The sequence below is a fragment of the Gasterosteus aculeatus genome, chromosome 3, assembly GCF_964276395.1.
Source record: "Gasterosteus aculeatus chromosome 3, fGasAcu3.hap1.1, whole genome shotgun sequence".
Classification (NCBI taxonomy): domain Eukaryota; kingdom Metazoa; phylum Chordata; class Actinopteri; order Perciformes; family Gasterosteidae; genus Gasterosteus; species Gasterosteus aculeatus.
This window is the reverse complement of record NC_135690.1, coordinates 4,340,535-4,366,648: the sequence shown is the minus strand read 5'-3', so window position 1 is coordinate 4,366,648 and position 26,114 is coordinate 4,340,535. Positions and strand designations below refer to the sequence as shown.

General features: G+C 41.2%; 1 protein-coding gene across 5 annotated transcripts in view; it reads right to left on the bottom strand.

Moving 5' to 3' along the window:
* astn1 (astrotactin 1) overlaps positions 1 to 26,114 on the bottom strand; it is a 306,692-nt gene that overhangs the window by 171,259 nt on the left and 109,319 nt on the right. For all 5 annotated transcript variants that reach the window (XM_040170931.2, XM_040170935.2, XM_040170929.2 and 2 more), the window contains 4 exons: positions 19,635 to 19,719; positions 15,896 to 15,970; positions 11,619 to 11,756; positions 3,668 to 3,818 (listed from right to left, as the gene is read on the bottom strand). In XM_040170931.2, coding sequence (XP_040026865.2) covers positions 3,668 to 3,818; positions 11,619 to 11,756; positions 15,896 to 15,970; positions 19,635 to 19,719 — 449 coding nt within the window. The remainder of the gene's footprint in view (positions 1 to 3,667; positions 3,819 to 11,618; positions 11,757 to 15,895; positions 15,971 to 19,634; positions 19,720 to 26,114) is intronic.

The window sequence follows — 26,114 nt, the reverse complement described above, 5'->3', positions numbered from 1 at the left end:
TCCTTCACATTCCAAATATGGTTATTTACGTTTACTGGTTCCAAAAAGCCAAAATGGTGACAGACACAGTCCAAGTTGGCGACGGCCAAATCGCTGAATTCACAACGGCAGTCCTCAATGTCTACATCCACATCAAAGCTCAGAACAATCCACCTTGCTCCTGGAATGATGTATAGATTAACATCCTATGTTCAAGAAGTCTTCAAAAATATAGATCCACATTGACAATCTACACCCCGCTTGTTTTAGAAGCTTCAATACTTCCTCTTTGACCTCACCTGCCTCTCCCACTCTGTATCTTCTCTGTGATTGATAATGGTGCACATTCAGGGGCGGATTTACATAAATAAAAGCACAGGGTGAATCCGTGCTGCCAATTCCATTCAATTTGTGTTCTGCTGTCTGCGTGTAATTACTAACTGATTTACTAAAGCAGCAGCAGCAGCTGCGTCTGAGATCTGACTTCTCGGTGGATTCTGCAAATCAATGAGAGCGCAGAGGAATGCAGGCCAGGACTGGATTGAAAAAAAATTATCTTAAAAAAACACCGCCTGGCAATAAAGAAAAGGAAAAACTGTTTAAAACAAAATTAAATTAAAAGTCCAACAGGGGCTCAGAGTGGAGCAGGTGAGGGAGACGGGATGGCTTTGATTGATTTCTCATTATAATACAAAGATAGAAGCAGCAAAATCCAACTGATGTCTTATCAAAAGAATGTAATTACTAGCCTGTTCATGCAGTTCATAGATGTGGAGTTTAATGAGCCGCTAAACAGAATCCCTCGGGTTTGCTGTTAATTCTGCTCAACCCTTTCCTGAGTCGAGACCTACTTTTTTTAAATGACAAATTCCCACATCATAGGCAAACCAGTCATTGAGTTGTTAGGTAAACAAGTAATTTTAAAGAGGTTAGGGTATGACTAATCAGAACTTTAAATGAATCATATCATATCATATAATATCAATAAGAATACATTTATTTTAGCTGGTTCTTTCAGCAAAAACAAATCCCTATTCTAAACAAATCCCTACCTTTGTGATATTTATCACTAGTCTGTACCGTCCCACCACTGACTGTCTGGTGGGACATACATCATGAACCTAGTATGCATAGTTTGTCCATTTCGTGTTAATAAATATCTTTTTGAATACTCGTTTCATTTATGTCTACAATGGAACTCAGTGAACGTGTACAAATGATAAACAAAACTACAAACGGATAAGTACCGAGTGTAAGTACAAAGTGTTCTTTAAAGAAATATCACAGTACACTCCAACATGCTCCAAGGTTTGGAAATAAAACAGGACAATAAATAATAGAACAGAATAAGAAAAGGCTCTTGACAGCTCAAAGCTTTGGCACCACGTCACTTTACTGCATTTATGCTCATTCAGGGAGAATAAATACGATTTTCTTTTTCATGCTTTTGGCGTTTGCAACAAACAGTAACATAAAGAAGCCTCCCGGTAGATAATGGTGAACACAAGCTGTTGTTTAAAAGAAATCCTGTGGAAAGGAGAATATCAATGCAAAATATCTTCCCCGTATGAGGGAAAAGCAGGGAGGAAAGTATGTTAACGAAGTCAGTCATTCGGGTGGTAGTTTGATCTGGGTTGCCATGTAAATTGGGAGATTTGAACTGTCTTTTATATCTGAAGTAATTGTTAGATCTTTGTATTGGTCTGCTAATTGTAGCCAACCAGTATCATTCAACTTTAGGTTAGCGTTTAACGGATGAAAGAAAAGAAAAAATACATTTATTTTGCCATTTAATTGGTCTTAAGTAAAACAACAGTTGTGAATGATGAAACAATATATTGCTACAAAATAGCTTAGGAACAGGAATAGTCCGGAACGTTTATTTACTCACAAATTCTCTTTTCTCACGATTTATAGAGAAGCTACTCATGTATTGGGTCACGATGGGTTAGTCATTTTTAAAAAGTGGGTGCAAAGGAAATAGAAGTTTTGAAAACCCTGCACCAAGTAACACATAGTCAAATATCCATCAGACTTCAAAGCCCTGGCTTCAAATCTGCCCTCTGTCATCTCTTGGTACACGACAGGAATTGGATGGATATTTTGGTTTCTGACATTTCAGTGCAATGTTGTCTCAACTCTGTGGACTCCTATCAGATCAGATAAGGAGCAATTTCAGACTCTTAGAGTCCCATATCCCACTAACACGTTTTCATATTTGTGGTAGAACAGTGGGAAAATGTTCGGTGCTTTAGGGGAGAATAGATGCATTTGTGACAAGTAGCCCACGGGAAATAAACGAGGTGGTTTTCTTGGCATTTGCTTTTGGAAGTAAAAGGCACAGCTAGGACTCCGAAAAGCTCAGTGCTTTGTTGCATCAGCAGCAAACTACCAAAGGCTGATATTTAAGAGGACTCTTTGTACCGTAGCAGTTCGAGCAGTACTTGAAGTAGCAACAGAATAACAAAAACAAAAGACTAAGACAAAAGGGAAATCTGGCCGGGTACAAATGCCACAGTTGACGGTTAAGGAGCTGTTTTGGAAACAGTGTGGATATTTGGAGATCTGACAGTTTTTATATAGATGCTCAATTAGTGTTGATGGTAAAGTTATGGGACTGAAGCAAATAATTACTGTGTGTGCTATATTTACGAAGGGAATTATTGATGGTGGTTGGTTCATCAGTTTTGAGAATGTTAAACTAATTTAATTAGTTAATTGGATACTAATACAACAAGTTAAGCTTATGCTTCAGCTATTCAGCTGATCCGTAAATGTTATGTCACACATTTTAATATTTGAAACCAAAGAAATTTGCTTTACATTTCTATTTTTGAATGGCCAGTTCTCATTTTAAGAGTAAAAGTCATATATTTGTTAAGTTATGAAAATAGATTTTTGTGATATTTTACAGTACACAAAATACTGCTGAGCCTTCAGCCTCAGCCTCAGTAATAAAAGTCAGATGATGACAAAAGGCAGAAGGAGTAATCAATAATTGTAAACTGCATGTTTTGCATAACTCTCAAGATAACGTTTATAACGTCATTTGTGCTTCTACTTCGGTACCATCTACCACCATAATTGCTTGCATTTTAGCATGAATATTCTTTAATCTCTAAATAAAACATTTCCCATTAAAAAACCTCCCACAAGCTGTTTCCCTCTCATTGAGGTGCACTATAAAAGTAAGGATGAAGCATACTGGATTTCTCAAATAGCTTCTCCAAAGCCCACCTAAAAGGCTCAACTTGAGTGTGTCAGAGTACTTGAAAAGAGATTTAATTGTGAGAGGGCGGAGGCATGACAGCTTATCAATACAAGGAGGGGGATTTAGGAGAAGAAAAACACTAGCAGAAGGCGCAAAGCTTCTGCAAATAACGAGAGGTATTGGAGTCCCTGACAGATGGAGAGGAAAAGTAACCTGGCTGCAACATTTCCTGGTTGCTAAGCACCACCTGGATGGGAATGAAAGCCTCGCTGGCCAAGGAGGCACGAGAGACAAAGTCAAACCGGATACTCAGACACGTGGCTGAGTGCAGGTCTGCTGCTAGTCTTTGATGTAGGTCATCTCGGCCCTGCAGATGTGCCCATGATAATTATACTTGTAGACGGTTGACACAAAATGTTCGTTCAACTTTAGAATATGAACCGCTAAAGGAGATCTTTAATACGAGTGATGGCTCACCATGCATCCGGTGGAGTCCAGCTTTCGGTCCGATATGCAACGGAAGTTGCGGCTGCAGCCTCCGTTGTCTTTGGTGCAGTCTCTGACGGGCCCAAAGGAGTCAAGGAGGACCTCCAACGAGTCAAAGGACGAGCTAACCATCAGCTCCTCTCTGTTACAGTGTGAAAGGGGAAAGAAAAGAATACGTTTTCACTGTACATCTATTGTCAGCAAACATCCAACATCATGGTGAACTGATTCTGAAAAATTTAAATTTGGTTGACCATCGTTCATCCTTGATTTATGACAGTATTAACCTTTGAGGGCCTTTTAAAACAAGGTTTTGTGTCTGATACTCTAGATTCAGTTAGTCTTGGTTACATATTGCAAATATGCAAGCACACTAAAGAACTCTACATGACAGAACTGCATCCTGCCGTTATCACCTGCAGGAGCTGCATCTATCTCAACTTTGTAAATGGCTTATAATGGCTCTTGTATCATCCCTTCCTCTTATCCCTCCAGTATCCTCTCATAAAATAATTTCAGAATGAGTTATTTTCTAAAAGGCCCTTTATAATAGAAGAATAGAATATAATAACTTATTCTCTTCTTGCCATATGTTACCAAGGCTTATTTAGTTTTTCCTTTTTTCAATTTATGATACCACCCCTTTGGTTTATTTGCATGGCTCAAGAAACAAACTTCAGAAAGATTCAATCTAGTTTTGGGCCACAACCACCACAATAGCATCAAAACCTTAACAGCCAAGTTTAACTTGTCTCTTTAGGAAGAGAGGAACAGGAATTGTTTGGTGGCGGTCACATACGTCAGCTGTTGTGTCTGTTTAGCACGGCCTGTTCTCCCTGGTTGGGTTAGTTTGCTGGTTATTCCCACAGTCACACATAACCACACTCCTGAAACAGTGATCTTCTGTTCAAACTGCATACTAAGACTACCAGTTTGCATCAATAATATATAGTTCGAAATTTCGTTGTTTGTTTTAGTCTGCATGGATTGTGTTGCGGTTTAATGTATATACAGCATGCAATTTCCTTTGACCAATGGCTTAGAAGTACTGTTTATTCTATCTTTTCTTTCATGAGAACAGTAATTATCTATATTATATAAATATATGTCACGGTGGCGTGGTGGTTAGAGCTGTCGCGTCACACCAAGAAGGTCCTGGGTTCAACTCCACTTTGTGGCCTTTCTGTGTGGAGTCTGCATGTTCTCCCCGTGTCTGCGTGGGTTCTCTCCGGGTACTCCGGCTTCCTCCCACACTCCCACATGCTCTGGGGATCGGGTTGATTGGGGACTCTGAATTGCCTGTAGGTGGGTGAATGTGAGTGTGAATGGTCGTTTGTCTCTGTGTCAGCCCTGCGATTGGCTGGCGACCAGTCCAGAGTGTACCCCGTGTCTCGCCCGAAGTTGGCTGGGATAGACTCCAGCCCCCCCACGACCCTGTGTGCAGGATAAGCGGTTTGACGATGGATATATATATATATATATATATATATGTTTTTCTACAGACCCTACAGAGAATGATTGGAAAGGTTTAAAAAGCTAAACTTGCTTCCATCGCACCATAACATTGTTAAGACTCTTTAAAACAAGCATTCATTTTGTTGTATTCACTTTCTTCTTGGGCAAAAGGTCTGCATAAGCTACCAACTGGAGTGTGGAACTAGGCTGGAGTCTTCAAAACAGAAGACTCCATAAAACTTCTTTTATTAGACAAACTAAATATCTGTATGCCATTAATTTAACATCATTTTTATTCCTACATGGCCGCGTTTACAATTCTCCTTTACTGTCCGTATTGCCTCGATGCACACATGAACACACATACGTACGCTGACACCAGTGGGCAGAGAGTGTGCGTTGAAAAATATGTCAGTGTTCCCACCCCTATGCGGTATGAATTGGAAATGGTCTCAGTAACAAGTTATATCAACTTACGCCAGTCTAATGAATGCAATTCAGTCGTTAAATGGCATTGCCTAATGTCAGCAATATGCTGTCATTATAGTCAATTCAGATATCATATTTTTTTTGATTATCTTTCATTTAAGGGGGACAAAAGGGAAGGCTCCCTCAATATTCTGCTTTGAAAGAGATTCTGCGTCACGCTGCTCTCTATTTCACCTTATGGTTGAAATGTAAGTTGCCTTGGATAAAAGCGTCAGCTAAATGACATGTCATTTTTGTTCCGATCTACATTATTGGGCCTAAATGTTTTGGGATTGTTTGTTTGTTTAGGTATGTGGCCATAACGTACAGACTGTGTCTCCACCTGCTGAGGTCTGATCAGCGTAGCTGCAATTAATCTCAATAATTGATCTGATGGGTTCTTAACCGTGATATAATACCCAGGTACTAGATGACAACTTAATCCTCAGCCCTTTTAGAATCCCACGGATTGTACTTTTTTCTACTTGACGCCAGGGTGAACAATGGCCATCAGCTGTGAAAAGTCCCAACATAGCACTGCCTGTCGTGGGCTCCTACGTATCCATACCCACTTGAAGGAAACTATCTGTCTGCAACTGAAGCTTGTTGTGTTACAAACAAATTTGATTCAAAATGGGAAGAAAATAAGCATACAGTCTCATTTGACAACCCATAGGGTGCGTTTAAAATCAATGGCCCTAAAGTATTACCTGGGGTATATAACATATTTCGACACTGACATCAGTCTGTAACTGAGAAAGGAAATAAGGTTAAATTATGGGCACCATTAATATGGATAGTAAACACTGACAGGGATAGAAGTACATGTGCGTCATTAAGCCTAGAAAGTACCGTAGGTTTAAGCGCCAAGATATACCATACAATTTACTCGCATTAGCTAGTGAGTAAATTCAGACAGGAGTGGAAATTACAACCAAAAATGTATTTGAATGTAAACTATTTTCTAAAGATTACGTCTTTGATGCATTTTTGTCAATAATATTCACTCAATTTCGCTTTTATATAACGCAGAACCGAAGGGAAAATTAAATCTGAAGGTGTCAATTAGCACGTTTCGTCTCACAGCTTAAGAAATAAGAAAAGCATGAATAATGCAAACGTTTAAAAGCACCAAGATAGAAGTCTTCTGTAGGTAACGCGACAGGAGTGCACTAATAAACACATTGAGGAGACAAAGAGAACCCACCGAGGCTGATTCCTCATTTAGTCACAACTGCAATGAAGCCAGCTAATCAAGGGAGGAAAGGCTTACCGCTACTTATCTATCTGCCAGGGAGCAACACAGAGGGACAAATGATCATCAAATGTGCCTCAAAGGCAGAGTAAAGCAGCAGCTCGGAGATGCCGGAGCAGTGTTTCCTCGTGGCCCCCGGGGAGAGCTGCACAGAGCGTTCATCAGATCCCAGATCAGAGGGAAATGAGTTATTTACACAGCGGCTTGGAAAAAGCTGGCAAATGAAAATAAAATGTTGAAAAAGATGGGAGGATTGGAATGTGTAAACATGGCGTGGGAGGGAATTGCCAAACAGTACCCCAGTACCTAATTCATTCACAGTTGATATGATGCAATATGTAACAAAGAGAACGTCAGCTCAGGTGGAAGAGAAAACATAATGCCTCACTTTCAAGAACTAAGCTATTTGTCAAATAAAGTTAAAGTTCAGTACACAAAACTTTCCCGTACTTGTATTTGTAAAGTTGCCGTGACTCTATATATCAAAGCTATTTTGATAAAGAACAACACACTATTTAGAAACAAAGATTCATCAGGGATCTGAATTACAAAGTCTGGAATGGTTCCTTGATTGATACATATAACATTTTAAGCAACTGCTATATTATTTTCAGGTTGATTTGTTATCCTGAGTGGCGGAAGTAGCTGTGTTCGATGCGTGGCCGGCTCAAGGACCACGCAGGACATTTTTCTCTCCCCACTAATGCATGTCAATGCCGGAGATACACACTGTGAGCATATGTTTGTATATGTGATGTGGTAGATTATAGGGAGAGGTGAGGGGGTTGTAGGGGAGGTATCTTGCAGCCAGATGGCTCCACCCCCGAGCCTTGTATGGACTTCCTGCCTAACGAGGAGAGGGTGAGAACAGTTTAGTAATTAAGGGGAGCCTAACAAGGGGAACAAACAACCCAACAGGGAGGAAGAAGAGGAGAGAGAACAGACAAGACCAAGTGAGACGTAGTAGAGAAAGTAGAGAAAAGAAGATTTAACCAAGTGTAGGATTAACTGGATTGATCTGGGGTCTGTTTCAAGTAGGAGGTTTAACAAACTCTGAGTTTATTTACCCTGAGATGGGAAACTCTGAGTTTTCGGTTTCAGAACAGCTGTTTAGAGTTGGTTCAATCAACTCAGAGTAGGTTGACTCAGAGTTGAGTGCGTGCACCGCCACAGTATGAAGGCAGCATGATCCGCCTACAGGTGGGAGTCTGACCATCTGGTGTCCTGGTGCAGTCAGAACAACCTGGAGCTCAACGCTCTAAAGACAGTGGAGATGGTTGTGGATTTCCTGGCGGAACAAAGCCCCACCCTCCCCCATCACCCTGTGTGACTCCCCCGTCACTATTGTGGATTCCTTCAGTTTCCTGGGCTCCATCATCACCCAGGACCTCAAGTGGGAGCTGAACATCAGCTCCATCACCAAGAAGGCTCAGCAGAGGTTGTTCTTCCTGAGGCAGCTGAAGAAATTCAACCTGCCAAAGACGATGATGATCCACTTCTACACGGCCATCATCGAGTCCATCCTCTGCTCCTCCATCACCGTCTGGTACGCTGCAGCCACAGCCAAGGACAAGGGCAGGCTGCAGCGTGTCATCCGCTCTGCAGAGAGGATGATCGGCTGCAATCTGCCGTCCCTGCAGGACTTGTTCGCTTCCAGGTCTCTGAAGCGAGCTAAAAAGATCGTGGCCGAACCCTCTCACCCCGGACAAAAACTGTTTGTGCCCCTTCCATCTGGCAGGAGGCTGAGGTCCATCAGGACTAAGACCTCCCGCCACACGAACAGTTTCTTCCCGTCGGCAGTCGGGCTCATCAACATAGCCCGGTCCCCCACTGACTGACTATAACATTCCACCGGTCACTCCCCTTCACACTGCACATGTCACTTCAACTGTAATTCATCAACTCTATTCCCTTGTTTTATACTAACCCATAGCCTTATTCTACTAACCCATTGCATTAGCATTTCATTTTACTTTATTTTATTACTTGTGCACTGCTGTCTTGTCTGTCTACTGTCGCGCACCAACCGCCAAGACAAATCCCTTGTATGTTTGGCATATTTTGTTAATCAATGTTTCCTGATTCTTGATGATCGGTCAGCGTACTTGAGCTGGAAATATTAATGCAAGCGTACAGCAGCTTTACTAATATTCTAATGTTGTAAAGGAAACTACCGTTTGCAAAAAAGTAATACACTACACAAAGAATGTGCTTGGATGTGAGAGCATGTCCACGATGGGGAACGTTACTTATGAGAACGGGTGAGGTTATGTACATATTTGATGCAATGTGAAGAAAAACGATACCGTTCAAACAAGTGGTTATCTGGAAATGACAATATATCTAATCAGGGCCTCAATAGTCTCTGCCGACGTGTATAACACCCTGCAAAGTAAAACCGCTTATTCATCAACATGCTCGTCCAGAAAAGGACGTGCCATGTCCGAGAAAACACTAGTCTTTCACGTAACATCTTATTTTGTGCGTATGTGGAAACTGCACTAAAATCCGCCTGATACAGAGTACTTGAATGAATGAGGAAATGAAAGCGCGCTGTGTGATTGGCTAGGCTGCTGTCGGAGGGAGGAGACTATGAAAGAAACTCAAGGTTTATTGAAGAAAACCTGCTCCCGACCAGGCTCAGATACCATAGTCACTGACCCTGAGATTTAGTTACCTCCCTTTGTGAAACAGATAAACCACAGTTTCCCTCATCTCAGGGTTGACCAACTCGGAGTTTCCACTAAACCCGCTTCTTGATACGGACCCCTGGATTGGCTCACTACCCCCCGTGAGCCGAACTACTTTGGAAGAGGACCTACTTGTGTATGACTTGGTAAAAGAAGACGACGAAAATGGCTTGGGCATGGTGACGTGGTGTTGAGCTTATCCTCCTACACATCTATTATTCTAAATAAACTGTATCCAGTGGCCGGCTTGTGTTCTTGAACAGTGACGTGGAAACCCACACCCATGGGCTTGCCACAGTGGGTATCCAAGCAATATGGGTATAATGCATATACACTATTGGATCAATCCCAATGAGAATTGAATAACCTTCTTAGTCTTAAGTTTGTGGAATAAATAAATGAGACTGTCATAACTTGGGGTTTGGATAACCAGCAAAATGTTATTAATATATTATCTTTATGTATTGTGTTTACTTTTATGTACTTGACATAGTGAATACTTATGTGTATATATAAATGTGTGTGTGGATTGTCAATCGGCGTCGCATTGGATGCTGCTCCTCAGATTCATTTCATTTCATCGTACTCTGGATTTGGGACCACTTGTCTCAGTCAACTGAGGGTCCAGAAATGAGCGAGTGGCATAGCAAACTATTTTAAACATGCTAATGAGAAAGATGATGGGGGTATTCATTTGAGCGAGACTAATTTCACCTGACATCGTTTTCACAAGGCAGATAACCGTCGGGCAAATTAGAGCAGGATCTGACATGGTTGTGCGCACTGACTTGTTGACAGGGCATGTACCAGCATACACTAAAATACAAATCTCCACCACTAATTATAATAATGCACCGAGCCTGTTCACACAGAGCTCTTTGCTCCAGCGTAATCCCTTCCAACCACACGCGGTCACATAACTCCCTGGGTGACCCTAAAGGATGCTGACCACTGAGTAAAATAGGACCTATGTTCTTGGAAGGTTATGAGTTTATGTAAAGGTGCACCTTAAGTCGCTAACTCTAAATGGACAACAATTTACTAAATCAACAGCATGCTATATTGAAGAAGACTAGAGACTCATCTTGACATGGTTTACTGATGGAATACTTCTAGTGAGAAGCAGTTTTTTTCTTATATACTTCTATACAATGAGACCTATTTTTTGCAAACAAAGGGGACACCGCCTGCTGGCTGTTTAAAATTACTTATGCTTTGTTTACACACAAACTCACAAACCCGCACGGCTACCAAGGAGCCCTCCACATCAATATTTAGGGCAACACAATTCAAAGATTTGAGGAATGTGCTGGATAACAATGACTGTACTGTGCCACAGGCTGCTAATTTATTGATTTTATTTTAAAAAGGCCATGTGAACTTGATCTCTGTCATGCGTGGCAGCTTAGAAGAAGCCTATTTCTGGACCAGTTTTGGAGCGAGCAACACCACATCCTGCTGCCCCGCCCCTTTGTTAGCAAAAAAGGGTTGAATTTATCGGTTCAGTCACTGCCGTCAGCTGTGTCCAGTTTATTAATGCAGCCTTGTTTTGGCTCGCAGACGGCTTAACTGCAAGCCAGAAGCTCAAAAGGCACCATTTCTTTGAAGGAGTTAGGATCCACTTAACAATAGAGATACTCTTCATTGCATTTATCCATTTTTGCCTTTTCTGCATCTTCATAATTTATTTTGTGTTAGATGTTGGGAGTATTATTACCCGCTGGATGATAAAGGACCATGGCACGAACCTCACAGGGCCACTTAAGAATATCAAATACAAACAAAATTTGTGCTGATTAAGTGAGAATGAAAGTCATTAATTAGCCCAGTCCAGGTTTAAACTGTTTTCATGGGGATGATGGAAGAAAAAAAGGATTGTCAAGAAAAAATTGAGCCAATATTTACTTTGGTGTGCGCTGTAAGGCTTCACCGTGAACAACGCAACACAAAGTGGAAAGAGGTAATACTTCAGTTTGAACCAACATTCCTACCTTTCTTCTGTGGCAGCTTTCTATTATTGTGTCAGAGAGATCACTACGGGAAAGCAACAGTGGACCGGTTAACGCCTTCTTACCGTACGTCCACCGCGTCCTCCATGACGGTCATGTCCGTCTTGCACTTGGCCGAGGGGTTGATGGCGAGTTCGGCGGGCGGGATGACAAAGCTCTTGCTCAACGGCAGCCACATCCCTTCTCCTAAGGTGTACGTGAATCTGCAGAGGGCGAAATGGGTGATTGGGAGGCCGTGGTTACAAAACAAATGGCACCATGACCAGGGTTGGAAAAGGGCAGAACATTTCCGTACATTTTTGGAAAGTTAAGCTTGTGAATTTTGGAAATTCAGACTTTGTTTTTGCAAATTTCTTTTTGCAAAAGCATGCAACAAGGAACTTAAATGTAGTCGACAAGACATCAAGACTATGCAAGCTTACCTCAGCTGGACCCAGGATGCAACTTGTCGGGAACATGGTAAGCGTAAACGTTGTGTTGTTTTTGAACATCTTTGCCATTACCTGGCATATTGATTACTTGGTAAACTGAAGCCATGTTCCGTTTCATACCAAGTTATTGTTTGTATACAGTAGGTTATACTGTACTGTACTTATACTAAAATGTTTCATGGAAAAAATCCCCAAAAATGATACTGCTAACACGCGGATGTTTAGTCAGTTTGGTTTGGGTTGGTATGTTTGCATTAGAATCTCCCATCAGCACTTAAAGCGCAGTGGAGAGTAATTAGACTGTCATTAGTTTGAGTTCAATGACTTAATGTTGATTTCACCTGATGAGGGCGCTAGATAAAAAGTTATGGGATCAACAGAGAGATATCAAGTCATCTCTAAATTGGGTTAAAAGCAAACACTGGCATTAAACTGTAAAACGTTGAGCTGCTGGTGGCGCTAAATGAAATGAAAGGGTATCACCAAAATGTTTAGGATCCCTCTTCTGGGCACCATTAATGTTGTGGCAATAGAATGCTTCAGATACAATACATTTATTGAAACACGATGTAATATTCAGAATCAGACCAAAAGTCAACGTGATTTTTCCATTAGATCTTGGATTTTTGCAGGAAATGTGCAGCCACATGTTTATGATACTTAATGTCTTGTTCAGCAAGATCCTTTTCACAAATCAACATCGCTCATAAATAAAAAGCTAATGTTGGAATAGCTAGGCTTTGTATTTTATATGAATGCATATATATATATGAATATAAATGTGTTTTATACATGTGTATTTTATCTTGTAGAGCAGTCTGTTAAACAACCTAACGCTTCTCTTTTAAATGGGTTTTTGGTACCCAAACAAAAACGATAAAAGATCTAATTCGAGAGGACGGTACCGGAAGACTCATTTCTGGGTTTGAGTCATTCTTGCAGCACTCTGTAATTCCAATATTGGTTGAGATGTTTCAGTCGTGCCAAAATGATGGACAGCCATCCTCCCCTCCAGAGTTGTAAAAAACAAAAATGCCTACTTACAAACTTACTGTATTGAGTAGAAATAGCTGACAAAATGAAAAAAATCCTGTTCTCAAAACTGCAGTTTGTTGTTTGTCTGTTGTGGGAAAACTATACTTACATACAGAGATGAATGTGTTTTCTCTGCTCTCTCTTTAGAACTATGACATGAAGCTGCCTCGAGGTTATTTATTCTACCTTTGAGCAATATCCTTTTTTTTACAGAAGGACACTGTATACTAATAGCTAATGCCAAATATGCATGCCAAATTAGAAACTGAAAAAAAATAGGCCAAAAGGACTCCTCCTTGAGACCAAACAAGGCTATAAATCTGTAACCAAGGAGATCCGGAACAAGGGGTTTAACACGATTCTTTATCTGTGAGTCATCAATCAAAAGTATCATCAATCTTTACACACTCTCAGACTTTAAGACAGTGAACACTGATTAACATCAAACACATTATTAGCACTGATGAATTATGCATGCAAACTTGTGATACATTGGAGGGGGAATTGTTGATTAAATGGTTAACAGCATTTTCTTTTGGTGTTTTATGCAGACTGCACACATTCCCCCATGTAAAATTGCTCAATTTGCATTTGGTAATTTGCTAACTTAGCATAAGCAAAGGGCAGCGTGCATTCATTACCAGCCGCATTACAGTCTGATTGCACCGTCGTGGAACACTTACTTACATCTGCCCAATTACTCCCTTTGCTTAGCAAGTTTTTTGGTGGTTCAAAGTGCTGCTGCTCGGCCATTCACTGCAGTCTTCTCGCGACGCAAATATTTCAGCATTGTTTGTTTTCCTGGAAGCTCTCTACCGCAAGTCATTGCGCCATCTCATGTGGGACTGGGGCTGAGGCTCCCTGTGACGCAGTTTGACGTATGTATGGCGGAGGGCAGGACAAATTAGCAGCCACTTAACGAGCACTCTTCTATAATGGACAACCAGGGACAAATGTGCTGCCGTATGAGTTATTTGGTCCACCGTGAGAGGAATTGCAGGTGGAAAACAGAGTCCCAGTGAGAAAACGAGTGTTGATTAGAAAACATGGCTGCGGTCCTCAGAGGGTTCCCCCCAGTGGACACTGTCCATGGGACACTGTGCTGTGCATGTGTTTGAATGGTGACGCTCAGCATTCATCTCCTCCAACACTGGAGCTGTGACTCATACAATAGAGTCTGCTTTGTTGCATTTTACGGTCCTTGTACTGCTGTGACTCTTGTTGCCTCCTCTGCTTCTGTAATTAACGTGATATCCACTTTGGTGAACGCGCTGGCGCCTACGTCGATGGCTCTCCAAGCACTCGCCCATGTCCAAGGTCCGTCTTTGGTCGCCTAGCCAACTTCCAAACTTGGAGGCTAAATGAGGACGGATGGCTGTGCTGTGGCAGCCCTCACGAGGATGGAGACGTTTTAAAGCACACGGCCGGACGGAGGGAGAAGCAAAAGGCCTCTTGGAGAATAATAAACATCCCAGCATGGCGAGTGATGTATTTAAGCACTTCCTGGAGACTTCGTCCACTCTGGAGGTAAAGATGACTGCCCACGGTGCACCAGGATTCCGCGGGTTTCCTTTTTAATTGGGAGCTGTAGACTTCTGTTTTTGCTGCTGCACTGTGACACTTATAATGAAGACAGTAGTGCATCCTCTGTTAGATCACTTTTGTCTCGAGTAAAAGAAACCTATACATTTGGGGAATAAAAGCAGCTGTAACAGCTCCACTGTTGTGAACAAGGGCCATCCTCCCATGTGTACCTGCACCATTAAAAAGCATATTAACTGTCATCATACACCGGGATGAAAGTTACTGAGTATGTGGAAGCAGCGAGTTCTTTAGCTGGAACTCATCATTATTAAGTACACAATTGAACAATGCCAGGCCTGCAGATTAATGATAGTATCGGCGTTTTCATTGGATCCTCATGATCTTTCACTGTACAGCCGTGTTGCAGTCTCCTGGGAAATCGAAAGCACTGTTTGAGGTACACGGAAAGAGGATAGAGCTGAATATGAAATGTAATGAAATAATAACGAAGAGTCTGAACCGAGACGGAAAACTCTTTATTGCCTCTCCCATTGTCAACGTAAGCACATTATAGATGCGCTCCTTCCGTTCTTACCTTCAGAAATTGAAACGCCTGGACTATTCCACCGCATTGCTGCTTCCCCAAGAGCATTTTACACAGAGGCAACTAAGTAGCTTACAGTATCTATCTACGGTTAGCAAAAACGGCCGATGGTGAAACAACCGCTGTCATATTAAAGCTAAGATCTCCATTTACATGACATTCTCCATCTCGTTGTGGACCTACTACAGATATTGGGCTGATTCTGGCGGTTCCTCTGGACAATACAGAAGTGTTTCCAAACAACAGAAGTCCTTCAGAAAACGTCTCATACCTCAACAATATATGCAAAGCATTTATGTAAGGGCAAGTAAGAATTGAATTAAGGAAAAAAACAAGTTGAGACCTGAAATATGCAAACGTTACTGCCATCATAAGGACAATGACATACTTTCAAAAAAGTTATTATCTTTTCATTACCCCCTGCCTTTCGAATTTAAGTTTCTTTTTCCAATCAATTTCACAAACGTGTTGCTTGAAGATTAATCAGAACACAATGATAATCTGACCAGAGAGAAAAAAAGTGTCTGTGCTTGTCCTAAAAAAATATCTATTATGGCTCATTCCATTAAACTACACCTCTGAAACTGACAGCCTCTCTGCAGCTCACATTCCTCCCCGTAATCATGAGGAGAAAAAACGAAGCTGCAGTCTGGCGGAATCACAAAAACCTACTTGACTGCAATTTTATATTTATGTTTTGCTATGGGAAATGCAAGCGTATAATACCCCCCTTATATCTCCCCCTTACCTGAAAATGCGATCAGAGGGCTGTTCTCCCATCACCAGATCAAAACCGCGCTGGAAGATGGTGTAGGGCCAGGGACTGACATGAGGAGCAAAAGGAAAAGAAAAGGAAACAGATCAGAGGAAGATACAAAAGAGGAGGGGAATAAATCAAAGAGGTGGCAGGCTTTTCATTTTTCAGTATACCAGTCCTCCTCCTCCTCTGAACCATCCTAAAATCAGACGCCTTGTTTGAGTGTCTCACTCAAGTCCTTTCCCGCCCTCACAGAAACACCCCACATCACAGCAGCGTTACGACGAGGGCTCTATGTAAACATGCTGATTGAGAAATTTGTTCCACAGCAGCTGACTCGCAAAGTGACTTTGGCTCACATCTATTTACCAGAAGAGAGGGGGGACAAGGGGTGAGGGGTGATAGCGAGTGCAGACGGTGGAAAAAAACAGACACAAAGAGAGGGAAAGAGAGAGGGAGAGTGGAACATGGCAGCCTACGAGAGAGGAAGAATGATGGAGATTAATGGGGAGTGGCAGCTCGGGGACTAAACTGTCTCACGAAGTGAGAGCGAGCGGAGGCGAAGTGACAGGGGCCCGATGTCATTCTGAGCAGGCCCCTGCACCGCTGCAAGTTAAAAAAGAACATCGGGGACTCTTTCCGCGCCGCGACCCGTGGTCATTAAACATTGAAGTTACCCCCCTGGCCCTCCCATCCAGCACACTCTGTCACAATTGTTTGGGCAGCATAGGCTCCAGAGTACGGCGTGCTGCAGATGCTGATGTGATGGACATTTCCTTCGATTGCATCCACTAATGATCCACTGCATGACCGAAAACGCATTCTGCTGTTGGCTTACCTGATAGTGTGAGATTTGTTTGAATACTGTAGATGTAATTATCGGGCAATACTCCTGATCTGATTCAATACTCATCTAATTACCTAAATCCTCCAAAGCAGTGGTCCACAACCTTTTTTACCTCACGGGCCGTTTTCATGTCAGACAATATTTGGCGGAACGGTCAAGAAGGTCTGGCGGAATAATGTGGTGGGGGGGGAGAGTAGTCGCGCGTAGTTCTTTCTGTGGTGCGGCCCGGTACCAAATGGAATGGAAGAATAGTATGGTAACAAATTAACAGTAACAATTTCATTTTGCGCTGAAGTTATTCTTTAATCATTCAATTTTCATTTGTAAAAAGTCCTTGACATTTAGCTGACACCACAGAGACCGTGTAAATCGCTGGGGGACCACTGATAGCGTGTGAGTGTGTGTATGTGTGTGCGCGCGCGCGCGCGCGTGGGGGGGCTACTGCTACTGAAGGTAGTGCTTACGTCAAATAAAACTAAAATAAATAAAACACTTATGTAACTTGTTGGTATTGCAGTTAATTATGAGCCTGTATATTGTTGCCATTTGATAAAAATAACTTACTTGGTGCTTAAGCACTTTAACATTTTAGAAAGGCATGGGTGCCATGGTAACAGTATGAAAAAATGTGTGTATGTCATATGTTGATGGATTAGTAATTTTACAAAATATCAAAGTACCAGCAGAATTCAAAGGGACTTTTTTCTGAATATATTCATGTTATGTTGTGTTTTGTTCTCTTTTCACAAAAAGAAGCATAGGGCCTTTGTTATCATTTTGTAACTTCCTTGAGTCTTGAGCATCTTGAGTCTCTTCATAGTTTTTGTCTGAGTCATAATTTTGTTTATGATTATTGTCATGTCACCTCCTCCACATACACACTGGTCATCCAGCAGTTGGCACTGTGTCCATGATGTTAGCCAAATGTCAAGGACTTTTTAACGAGCAGACGTGAACCCAATTAGGCGTTGATATAGCTTGAAGGAGCATTTATTAATACCAAACAATATCAAGTTATCACTTAAAATCATTGTTATACAAAAAAAGTGACCTTGCACCCAAAGAGGAGGAGACGAAGAAGCGCAACGAAGCTTTCAAAACTTTACTGACTCACTATCGGCCCAAATGGGATTTATTGCTTGTGACACAACTGTCTCTTTTAGGCAATTACTTGAGGTGTTTTGGGGTTTGAGGCACTCCAATTTTAGATGGAAAGTTGCAATCACTCTTTATCTGATCTGGTACTTCTCATTCTGTCAAAATAAAGCTGTGCCTCTGAAGGGTTTTGTGAGATCAGCAAGAAAGTAGCGCTGTTGATTTCCCAGTAATGTCTGATCTTGTTCGGTTTGAAACCAATACATTTATAACAACAAGCTTGCATTACAAAGTGTGGTTTGAAATCAATTAAATGTAATAAAAGGATGCTGTTGATTGCATAATAGTAATTCTCAGATTTCTTGGCGCTTGAGCCATAGAAATAGTTTAAATATCTCAGCCTCTGCTGCTTTAATTTGTAATAAAGGTTAATAAAAGCTCTTGTCAGTTTGCAGATGTCACTCAACATTAATATCTATATTCCTGTTCCTTGTTCATTATTTATAAATTAATAAACAAATCAGAGGAATGTACTGGATGTCATAATACCAGATACGTACAACTTAATCATACACTTCTGTATTAGTGTTTGATTACCCCTTTTTCAGTTGGAAAAGTTCTTACTGTAATGTTTGTGATCAGGTTGGGAACAGTTAATAACTTCTTAGTTTGAAGGACAAACATTGTGTCTCCTAACCTCCTCCCCTACTACTACTACTACTACTTTTACCAACACTATTCCTACTTCTATTAATACTAAAATTACTATTATAACTCACAATAGTAAAAATAGTAGTAGAATAGTAGTAGTTATACCACAACTGATGTTCCAACTCATACTAGTATAAAAAACTTCTCATAGTATTTCTACTGCAATAACACGACAACCACTATTACTACAGATACTGCTATTACTAGTACTATTGGTAATACTACAACTGATATTACTACTACAAACGCTACTACTACTACCATTTCTACTGCAATTAATACTAAAAACCACTCCTCCTACTACTACTACTACATTTCAGTATTTTTATGATGTCTTAAATTTAATTTAATTTTTTTTACATTTCTGTATTTTCAGCAGTTCTTTGAAATCAATTTCAGCTTTTAGCTTTCAGCATTCCAACGCATTTACAGCAGGACATGCATTTTTTAGTTAGACTTTGGAATGACAAGGATTAGAAGGGTCTAAGTGGTGAGTAGGGGCTGAGGAGGTCATGTTTCAACCAAATAAAATGGATCAAAAAACAAATAAAGGAATCTTAAAATCCTTTTCTGTATTTGACTGGTACCCACTAAAGGGAGGCTATGTTGAGTGATTTGGTCGCTCTTGGTACCAATGAGGAATTTCACTAGTACATTCAGAAGGAGCTGCAGGCGACATATGTCAATGGCACTAATGACATCATTTTTTTCTTCAATTTTTAAGTCAGGATTGAAAAAGAACCCTCACATATTTGAAGATAGAGGCCCAAAAACATTGGCTTTTTGTCATCAATCATGGGGATCTCTGTCCTGCAGACAGATAACAGATGACCACCCGTTAAGAGGCTGTATTTATTACCATGAGGTGAACATGTCGCAGCCTTCCACCATATTTCTTTTTTCGGCAGTGTGGTTTGTTATGAGATAAATATTATTTAAGAAATACTGACAATATACCACCGTCAAGCGTTTTTTAAATGGTTTAATGATTAAACAATGGATTTGTCCCATTCTGAATATTCTCTGCCTGATAAATGAACAACAGTATTCTATCATGGGGTGATTATCATAACTTACCCCTGATTGGGCCCCCACTCACTGCGGATGCACAGGTGCTTGTGGACCGGGTCCTTCATGTAGCCATCAAGGCAAAGGCATTCACCTGCAAACAGAAAGGCAGAGATTCAACTATGTGTTCATTAGTGAGGCTTTTTTTCTTTTACACAGTAGCAATTAAAATATTTCTTGTTTACCCTCATTTAGACATTAGTGTAATCAAAACAAGCTATTTTCCACTGGCAGGGCATTAACAGGTCTGTTATAGAAAACATGTTACACTCAAGTTAAAAATGTTTTTTGTGATACAAGGATAAACCTGTCTTTTATTAGGGATCATGTCGTGGTGTGATTTTTGATACTTGTTGTTTTGTGTTCTTCCATTTCCCTGGCAGTAGGAGACGGCGGAGGGCGAGGTTGGTGCTGAACGAGACACACCTGGTTCCCATCCCACCTAATCACTTGTGCCATAAAGACAGGCTCTGCTCGTCACTCCGGTGCCAGAGTATTCCCGCTCGTACCCGCTGCAACTCGTGGCTCCCGGCTCTCTTCTCCCGTGCTCTACGCCAGCCCAGCCAGCTCAACCTCCGTCGTCTCCTCCTTTTCCAGCGCCTTGTGTTTTTGTGTATCCTGCTGTGAGGATTAAACCTTTTGAAGACCATCTTGTCTCCTGTCTCTGCATTTTGGGGTCCACCGAGAACCGCACCGTGACAGATCAGCCATCCATCAATACTCTATCCATTAATAATTGATGTTCACAAGCACGTGTCCCTGTTAGAGTGAAGTGGTCCAGCACTACAGAGCTGGAATTTACTGTGTAGGGTCTTTTTAGTCTGTGACGACCATGTTTGTACTGGATTTTGTTATTGGTTATTAATAACATTTTGGTTTCATCAACTCCGCCATCTGGAAGAGATTCAAAAATAAAATGTCCATGCTTTCCTTTTCTGTTTTTGTTCTTGTGAGCGTGCTGCAGCAGTCTTAGGCCCGCCCCTCAATGCTCTCATTGGTTAAGATCCGTGAAGACTAAGCCAATACTGATCATCATACCCCTGTCCCCCCTAACCCACCCACCAACCTGTGACCTATGGTTTGACTGTATGAGTAATCCGAGCCAGTGACTAATTAGCTTTAAAAATAACAATTGGTCTTGTTGAATTATTCACAGACATAGACAACATTGTTAAGATACTCTTATTTTGAGTGTCCGTTTGCACGACTCCCCCCCAATGTTGGAAATCTAGGGGAGACACTGGTTATAGTTAACTTTTGCAGCTCTTTAATTTCTTTTTCATGTGTTTATTTCAGAATCCCTGACAATAAAAAAAAATAAAAAAACGTAATGCCTGATAAAATAGTTGTCGGTGCTAACTAATTAATGCGTTTATGCAATTATGTGTTAATTTACTTAGCCTTAATATTTTAACTTTTTTTTTTTCTTTTCCGAGAGAGCCACAGCATCCAACGCCCCCCCTAGAACAGGGATGTAGGAGGGATGTGGATTAAGAGCATGCTCGGCAGTAAAGCATCAGCTTTTTGTTCCACCGTCAGCACCCAAGAGAAACGCTGGCCTCGACTTTCCTCAGTATGAGTGATGTGGCCTCACCTGCGGGTGAGAGGGTTACTCGGGGGTAACGTGTACAACATGCTCCGCTCCTGCTCAATAGGAGGCAATTGAAGGGCACCGGCCTGGGCTTATACAACACTGTTAATGGAAAAAGGTCAGCTGTCAGTACCTGCCCGGCAAAAGGAAATCATACTCGCTGATTGCCTCTTTTGTGGCGCTCGAGTGGGATTAAAAGGAAATGACTAAAGCAGCTTTTCAAGGCCTTTCAAGATTTGATGGCAGAGTTAGAGTCAAAATGGATTTGTTTTCTCTTGAGTTCTGTCCATGACAGCTGACTGGGTCGGGTAAAATAAAAAAGCTCTACAAACATCCAACATCAGCTTGTCTTCTTCTTCATTTTGAGCTAACAACACAAAACATTGAGTGCTTCAATTAGTTGAGCTGCTTAGCCGATGTAGGGGGATGACGAAGGGTGTGGAAAAAAGCACTTTGATTTACTTTTTCAGTCTTGACAGCAGCTGCAACAATCTTGTAGTAGCCAATATGTCAAAGTCAAATGGGTACATGGCTTCCTTCTGGGTGAGAAAGGTCATATTGAAGTGCAGTGTGTAATGTCCAGCGTTATGACTGTAGTACTGTAACAAGTACTGGTGCAAGCAGTGCTGCCTAGCTGGCAGCTGGGCAGCACTTCTAGGCTTGTAATAAATCAAGTTTAACTTACAATCAGAATATCACCAGTCGGAATCTGGCCATGAAATCAGCTGACTTGTGAGACTGGGCTGATTTGCTTGATGGTCCATAAAGCCAAAAAAGGTGAGCGCAATTTATTTGTCATTAAAACTGAGATATCCGTCACAGTTGTTGTACAGACTTACTTCTGACTTGTTCAATGTGCTGATGCTATAGAAATGCCAGACTCTGGGAAGTTCATTTCACAATTTGACTCACGGTGTAAATTGTGTCCAGGGTGAATAAAATAAAGACAAGCAATGACATGATGGGATTCATTTAGATTTGTTGCAAAGCCAGCTGAAAAAGACCCAACGCCTCGCCTTGCTTTCAATTGCTGTTTCATTGCGCTCTGCGCTCCCTCCACTCAAGGCCAAACCTAGTCTACACTCGCAAGGTGTTACATCCCTTAAATGGTAAATATGCAGGCGCTGAGCTCCAAACTTGCTTTTCATTGCTTCCCCTACCTGTTTTTTGTGACCTTTTGACACAAACAGACACACACACCAGGAGGGGGTTTTGTGCAACGAGACTGAGAATAATTTAAACATTGCCTTTAAATAGCGCAGAAACCTTGTTCCATTGCGTGGGGAGCATTCAATGCGCAGAAGTATGCTTTCTCTCCACATACTGTTGTGGCAAAATGACCACGCCCATCAAGCAGATATCCGCATGCTGATCCACTATACGTTTGGTATGGTGCAGGAAGCAGGGCATTTTGTGTCAAACTATGGAGTGGAACTAGCCTGTGAAGCATCTACTTTTTAGTCTTCTTTATTACAGTCAAATAGACTGAACGTGATTGACCGGTCTCTGTCACTACCAGAACCGTGTACGACATCTCTACGTCACTCCTCTTCTCTCCAAATAAGGTTGTTAGCTGAAACCTCCAGTGTCTTTATGCCACAAAGATATCATTGCTGCGCATTACCGCTTCCATCCATCATTATCTCCTGCTGCAGAAATGAGGATTGGATTTACGCCATGAACAGCACCATTGAAATCCCAAACTCACTCGCAGTGACACACACACACACACACACACACACACACACACACACATTTATGTACATACGTGCACGTATACACAGAAATGTGTATTTACAGATGCACCATGTGAAAAATGCAACACAATTACCGATGGCTCACCTTGCCGGTCCTGCTGTACCCATTTATGATTTTCTACAGGAGTGGGGGCAGGGTGTGGATTTAGGTGTGTGGGCAGGTCTCAGAAAGGACTCCAAGAAAGGCGAGTGGGAGACACCCCAGCCCTGGAGTTTTGATTCATTTAAAGGTCCCTGGGCTCAGTCGGCATTCCCCGCGAGGGAGTGTTGGGCCGCCGTATAATGGATGCAAACCAAGAAATGGGAAACTTTTCCCTCAGTGAATACTGGCGCCGATTTTCCAAGATCCACTGAAATGGTTCATTCTGGATAAGTATTTTGGTTTCCATGAATGAAGTATACCTTCTGGATTGTAGAATCAGTCAAGAAATGATGGAGGAAAAAACTCTAGGTTGAGTTTTTATTTGTTGAGAAGAAAAAAGGGGTATTTGTCACAAAAGAACTAATTTAAAGTATTTTTTCTCTCAGCCAGTTTTTTTCTTTTAGTCCTCAAGCCAAAGCTATTTTTATAAGCGAGGAGCCAGTTTTGCTGGCGAGGCTGTCAACGCCTCCATGGGGAGCAAGACGTGTCATAATAAGCGCCGTACTTTAACAAAAAAAAATGTCAGATCATAACTTAAAAAAACCATTAAGAACTTATTTATGACAGAACATCATTAAAATTAACGTTTTGACGTTCTCTGAACATTCAAATAGAAGGAAAAAAATGAGTTTGAGAGAGTTAGTTGCAGAGATGAGGACTTTTAAAGGACTTGTTAAAACAAGGACAGGCATTGTATTATTCTGTTTTACAGGCATAGTGGATTCAGGGAAGAAAAAAATCTATTCACTGGCAGGGAGAGAGTTATAAAGAGCTTGTTAAACACCACAGAGTTCTGCAATTCTGTTTTATCAGCATGGTGCTCTCATCATTTGGACTTTGAATAATATGCTGTGTAGCTTGAATAAAGCAGTGTGTACAGTAGCTACACATGCACAAAATTCCATCTGTATGTATCGGAGGAAGCTGGACCAGATAAACACGGGGCCTATTGAAATATTAAGAAATTTAAGAATTTAAGAAAATAATTGTTTGAAATAAACAATTACAATTCTCTGTATCATTCATAAAAGTACTGTTACTCTTTTCTATGCTATTACCTTTATGTGAATGTGACATGACAACTGGCAGCAAAGCAATGAATTATATTGAAAGAGACACCAGTTCATAGGTTTAATAAAATAAATATATATATATATATATATATATCAACGACCTAAATGAAAAAAAATTTAGGCTTCAATACATTAAGTGATGCAGGTTATTAATAACTTTGATGCCATCCACTCCATTGTCTGGAAGAGATTTGAAATGAAAATGTCCACAGAATTTCAGTTTTTCTGTCCCCTGCTGCAGCAGTGGTATGTCCGCCCCCAAATGCTGTCATTGGCTGAGACGCGTGATGCATGGTGTGTCGGTATGTGCATTCAGAGTCAGTGAACCAATGACGGACTTTGAGAGTAATGGAATTTAAAAAATATGCGTTAATTTTTGATAAAATAATGCGATAATATCACGTTAACTTGCCCTAATGCAGTGGTTCTCAAACTTTTTCTGTGGGGCCCCACTTTGGAGGAAGAAAAATGTTCTGGCCCCCCGCCCCAACAAAACGAAACAAAGTGGTCCATGCTGAATATTATTGAAATAAAAACATTTGGTGACTCTATGTCAAGTTTTAACTTGAATAGTTAAGTTCAAATCTAAAACTTGTCTAACACTTGTCAGAGCTCTTTGAGTTAAAGAGACATAAGTAAATAGACAAGTAAGTGGACATAACGAAACAGGGCTGTGATGTTTTACAGTGCGGTTCGATCCGTGTTCTCTTCATAGTTTGCATGTCTCAGTGTCCTTGAGCAAGACACTGAAGCCCCAGTGCTTCACCCCAGTGCTTCACAGCAGCACACTGCTCCCAGCATTTCTCCCAGCCCCTCGCGCCCCGTTGAGAACCACTGCCCTAATGACAATATAATGTAATTGTTTATACAACGAGTAGATGGGAAAAAACTAAATTTTTCAAGTGATGAACAAGCTCAATCTAAGTATTATTTTGATGCAAAGATCTACAAATTAGCCAGAATATTTTGCAAATTGTGCGTTTTTTTAATTTGGCGTAAAGAGTTTTGGTGGTTTCATTTCACTTCAGGGAGATCCACTTGGTTTCAATGCAAGTATAACAAATTAAAATAAAGTTATCTGTAAAACCAATGAATAATCATACATAAAAGCTCATTAACTTTTTTTACATTACATTTACATTTTTGTTTCTCGTCTGTTCTCTTGCACATTCTCTAATATCTTGATTGAATGGCATGACAATGGCTGTAGATTAGAATTGAGCCGTCCTAGCACATAGCATCTCTCAGCCAGGTTGCAGGTCATCTCTGGCCAATAGCATATACAAGCAATCTTGTCACAACACCTAAATAAGAATTTTGGGTGACGTGGTGTAAGAATTTAATTTCCTCTATGTTAATCAGTCATTGACACCCTCCCCTCCCATGGTGTTCTGCATGGTAAAATGACTGTTTATGACAAAGGATATCACAGATCCAGTTGCCCCAAAGGGCTATGTGGTGGTATGGTGATGCACTAGACTACTTGAAATATAGCATACACCTCAAAGATATTGATTTCAGATGTCTTGAATACGCTTTACAGCTGCCTGCGTCACATCTCCTGATGATCCTTCAGTCTGCTTCTTCCAAGCCTGTCTATTGCAGCTAGAACACTGACTATGGAGCAGTGGCTCATACAAACCCACTTCTAAACAGCCAAGATCCTTTTTGAAATTACAAATTGCGGCCGTGCTCTTATGCGGTTCTCACCTGGTGCCTGAGCAAATTAGCATGTATCCGCTCAGACCGGATGCAGCGGGAACAGTGGAAATGTACCACGATGCACGTCTGCTAACAGAAGTATTGAGTCCAATATTTGATGCAATTTGATATAAAACTTTTAATAAACAGGCATGACTGCCACACCCTCCTCCAGCCACTGAACATTTGCACTGTTATTGGAAATCCATTTCTTACTGTTCACAT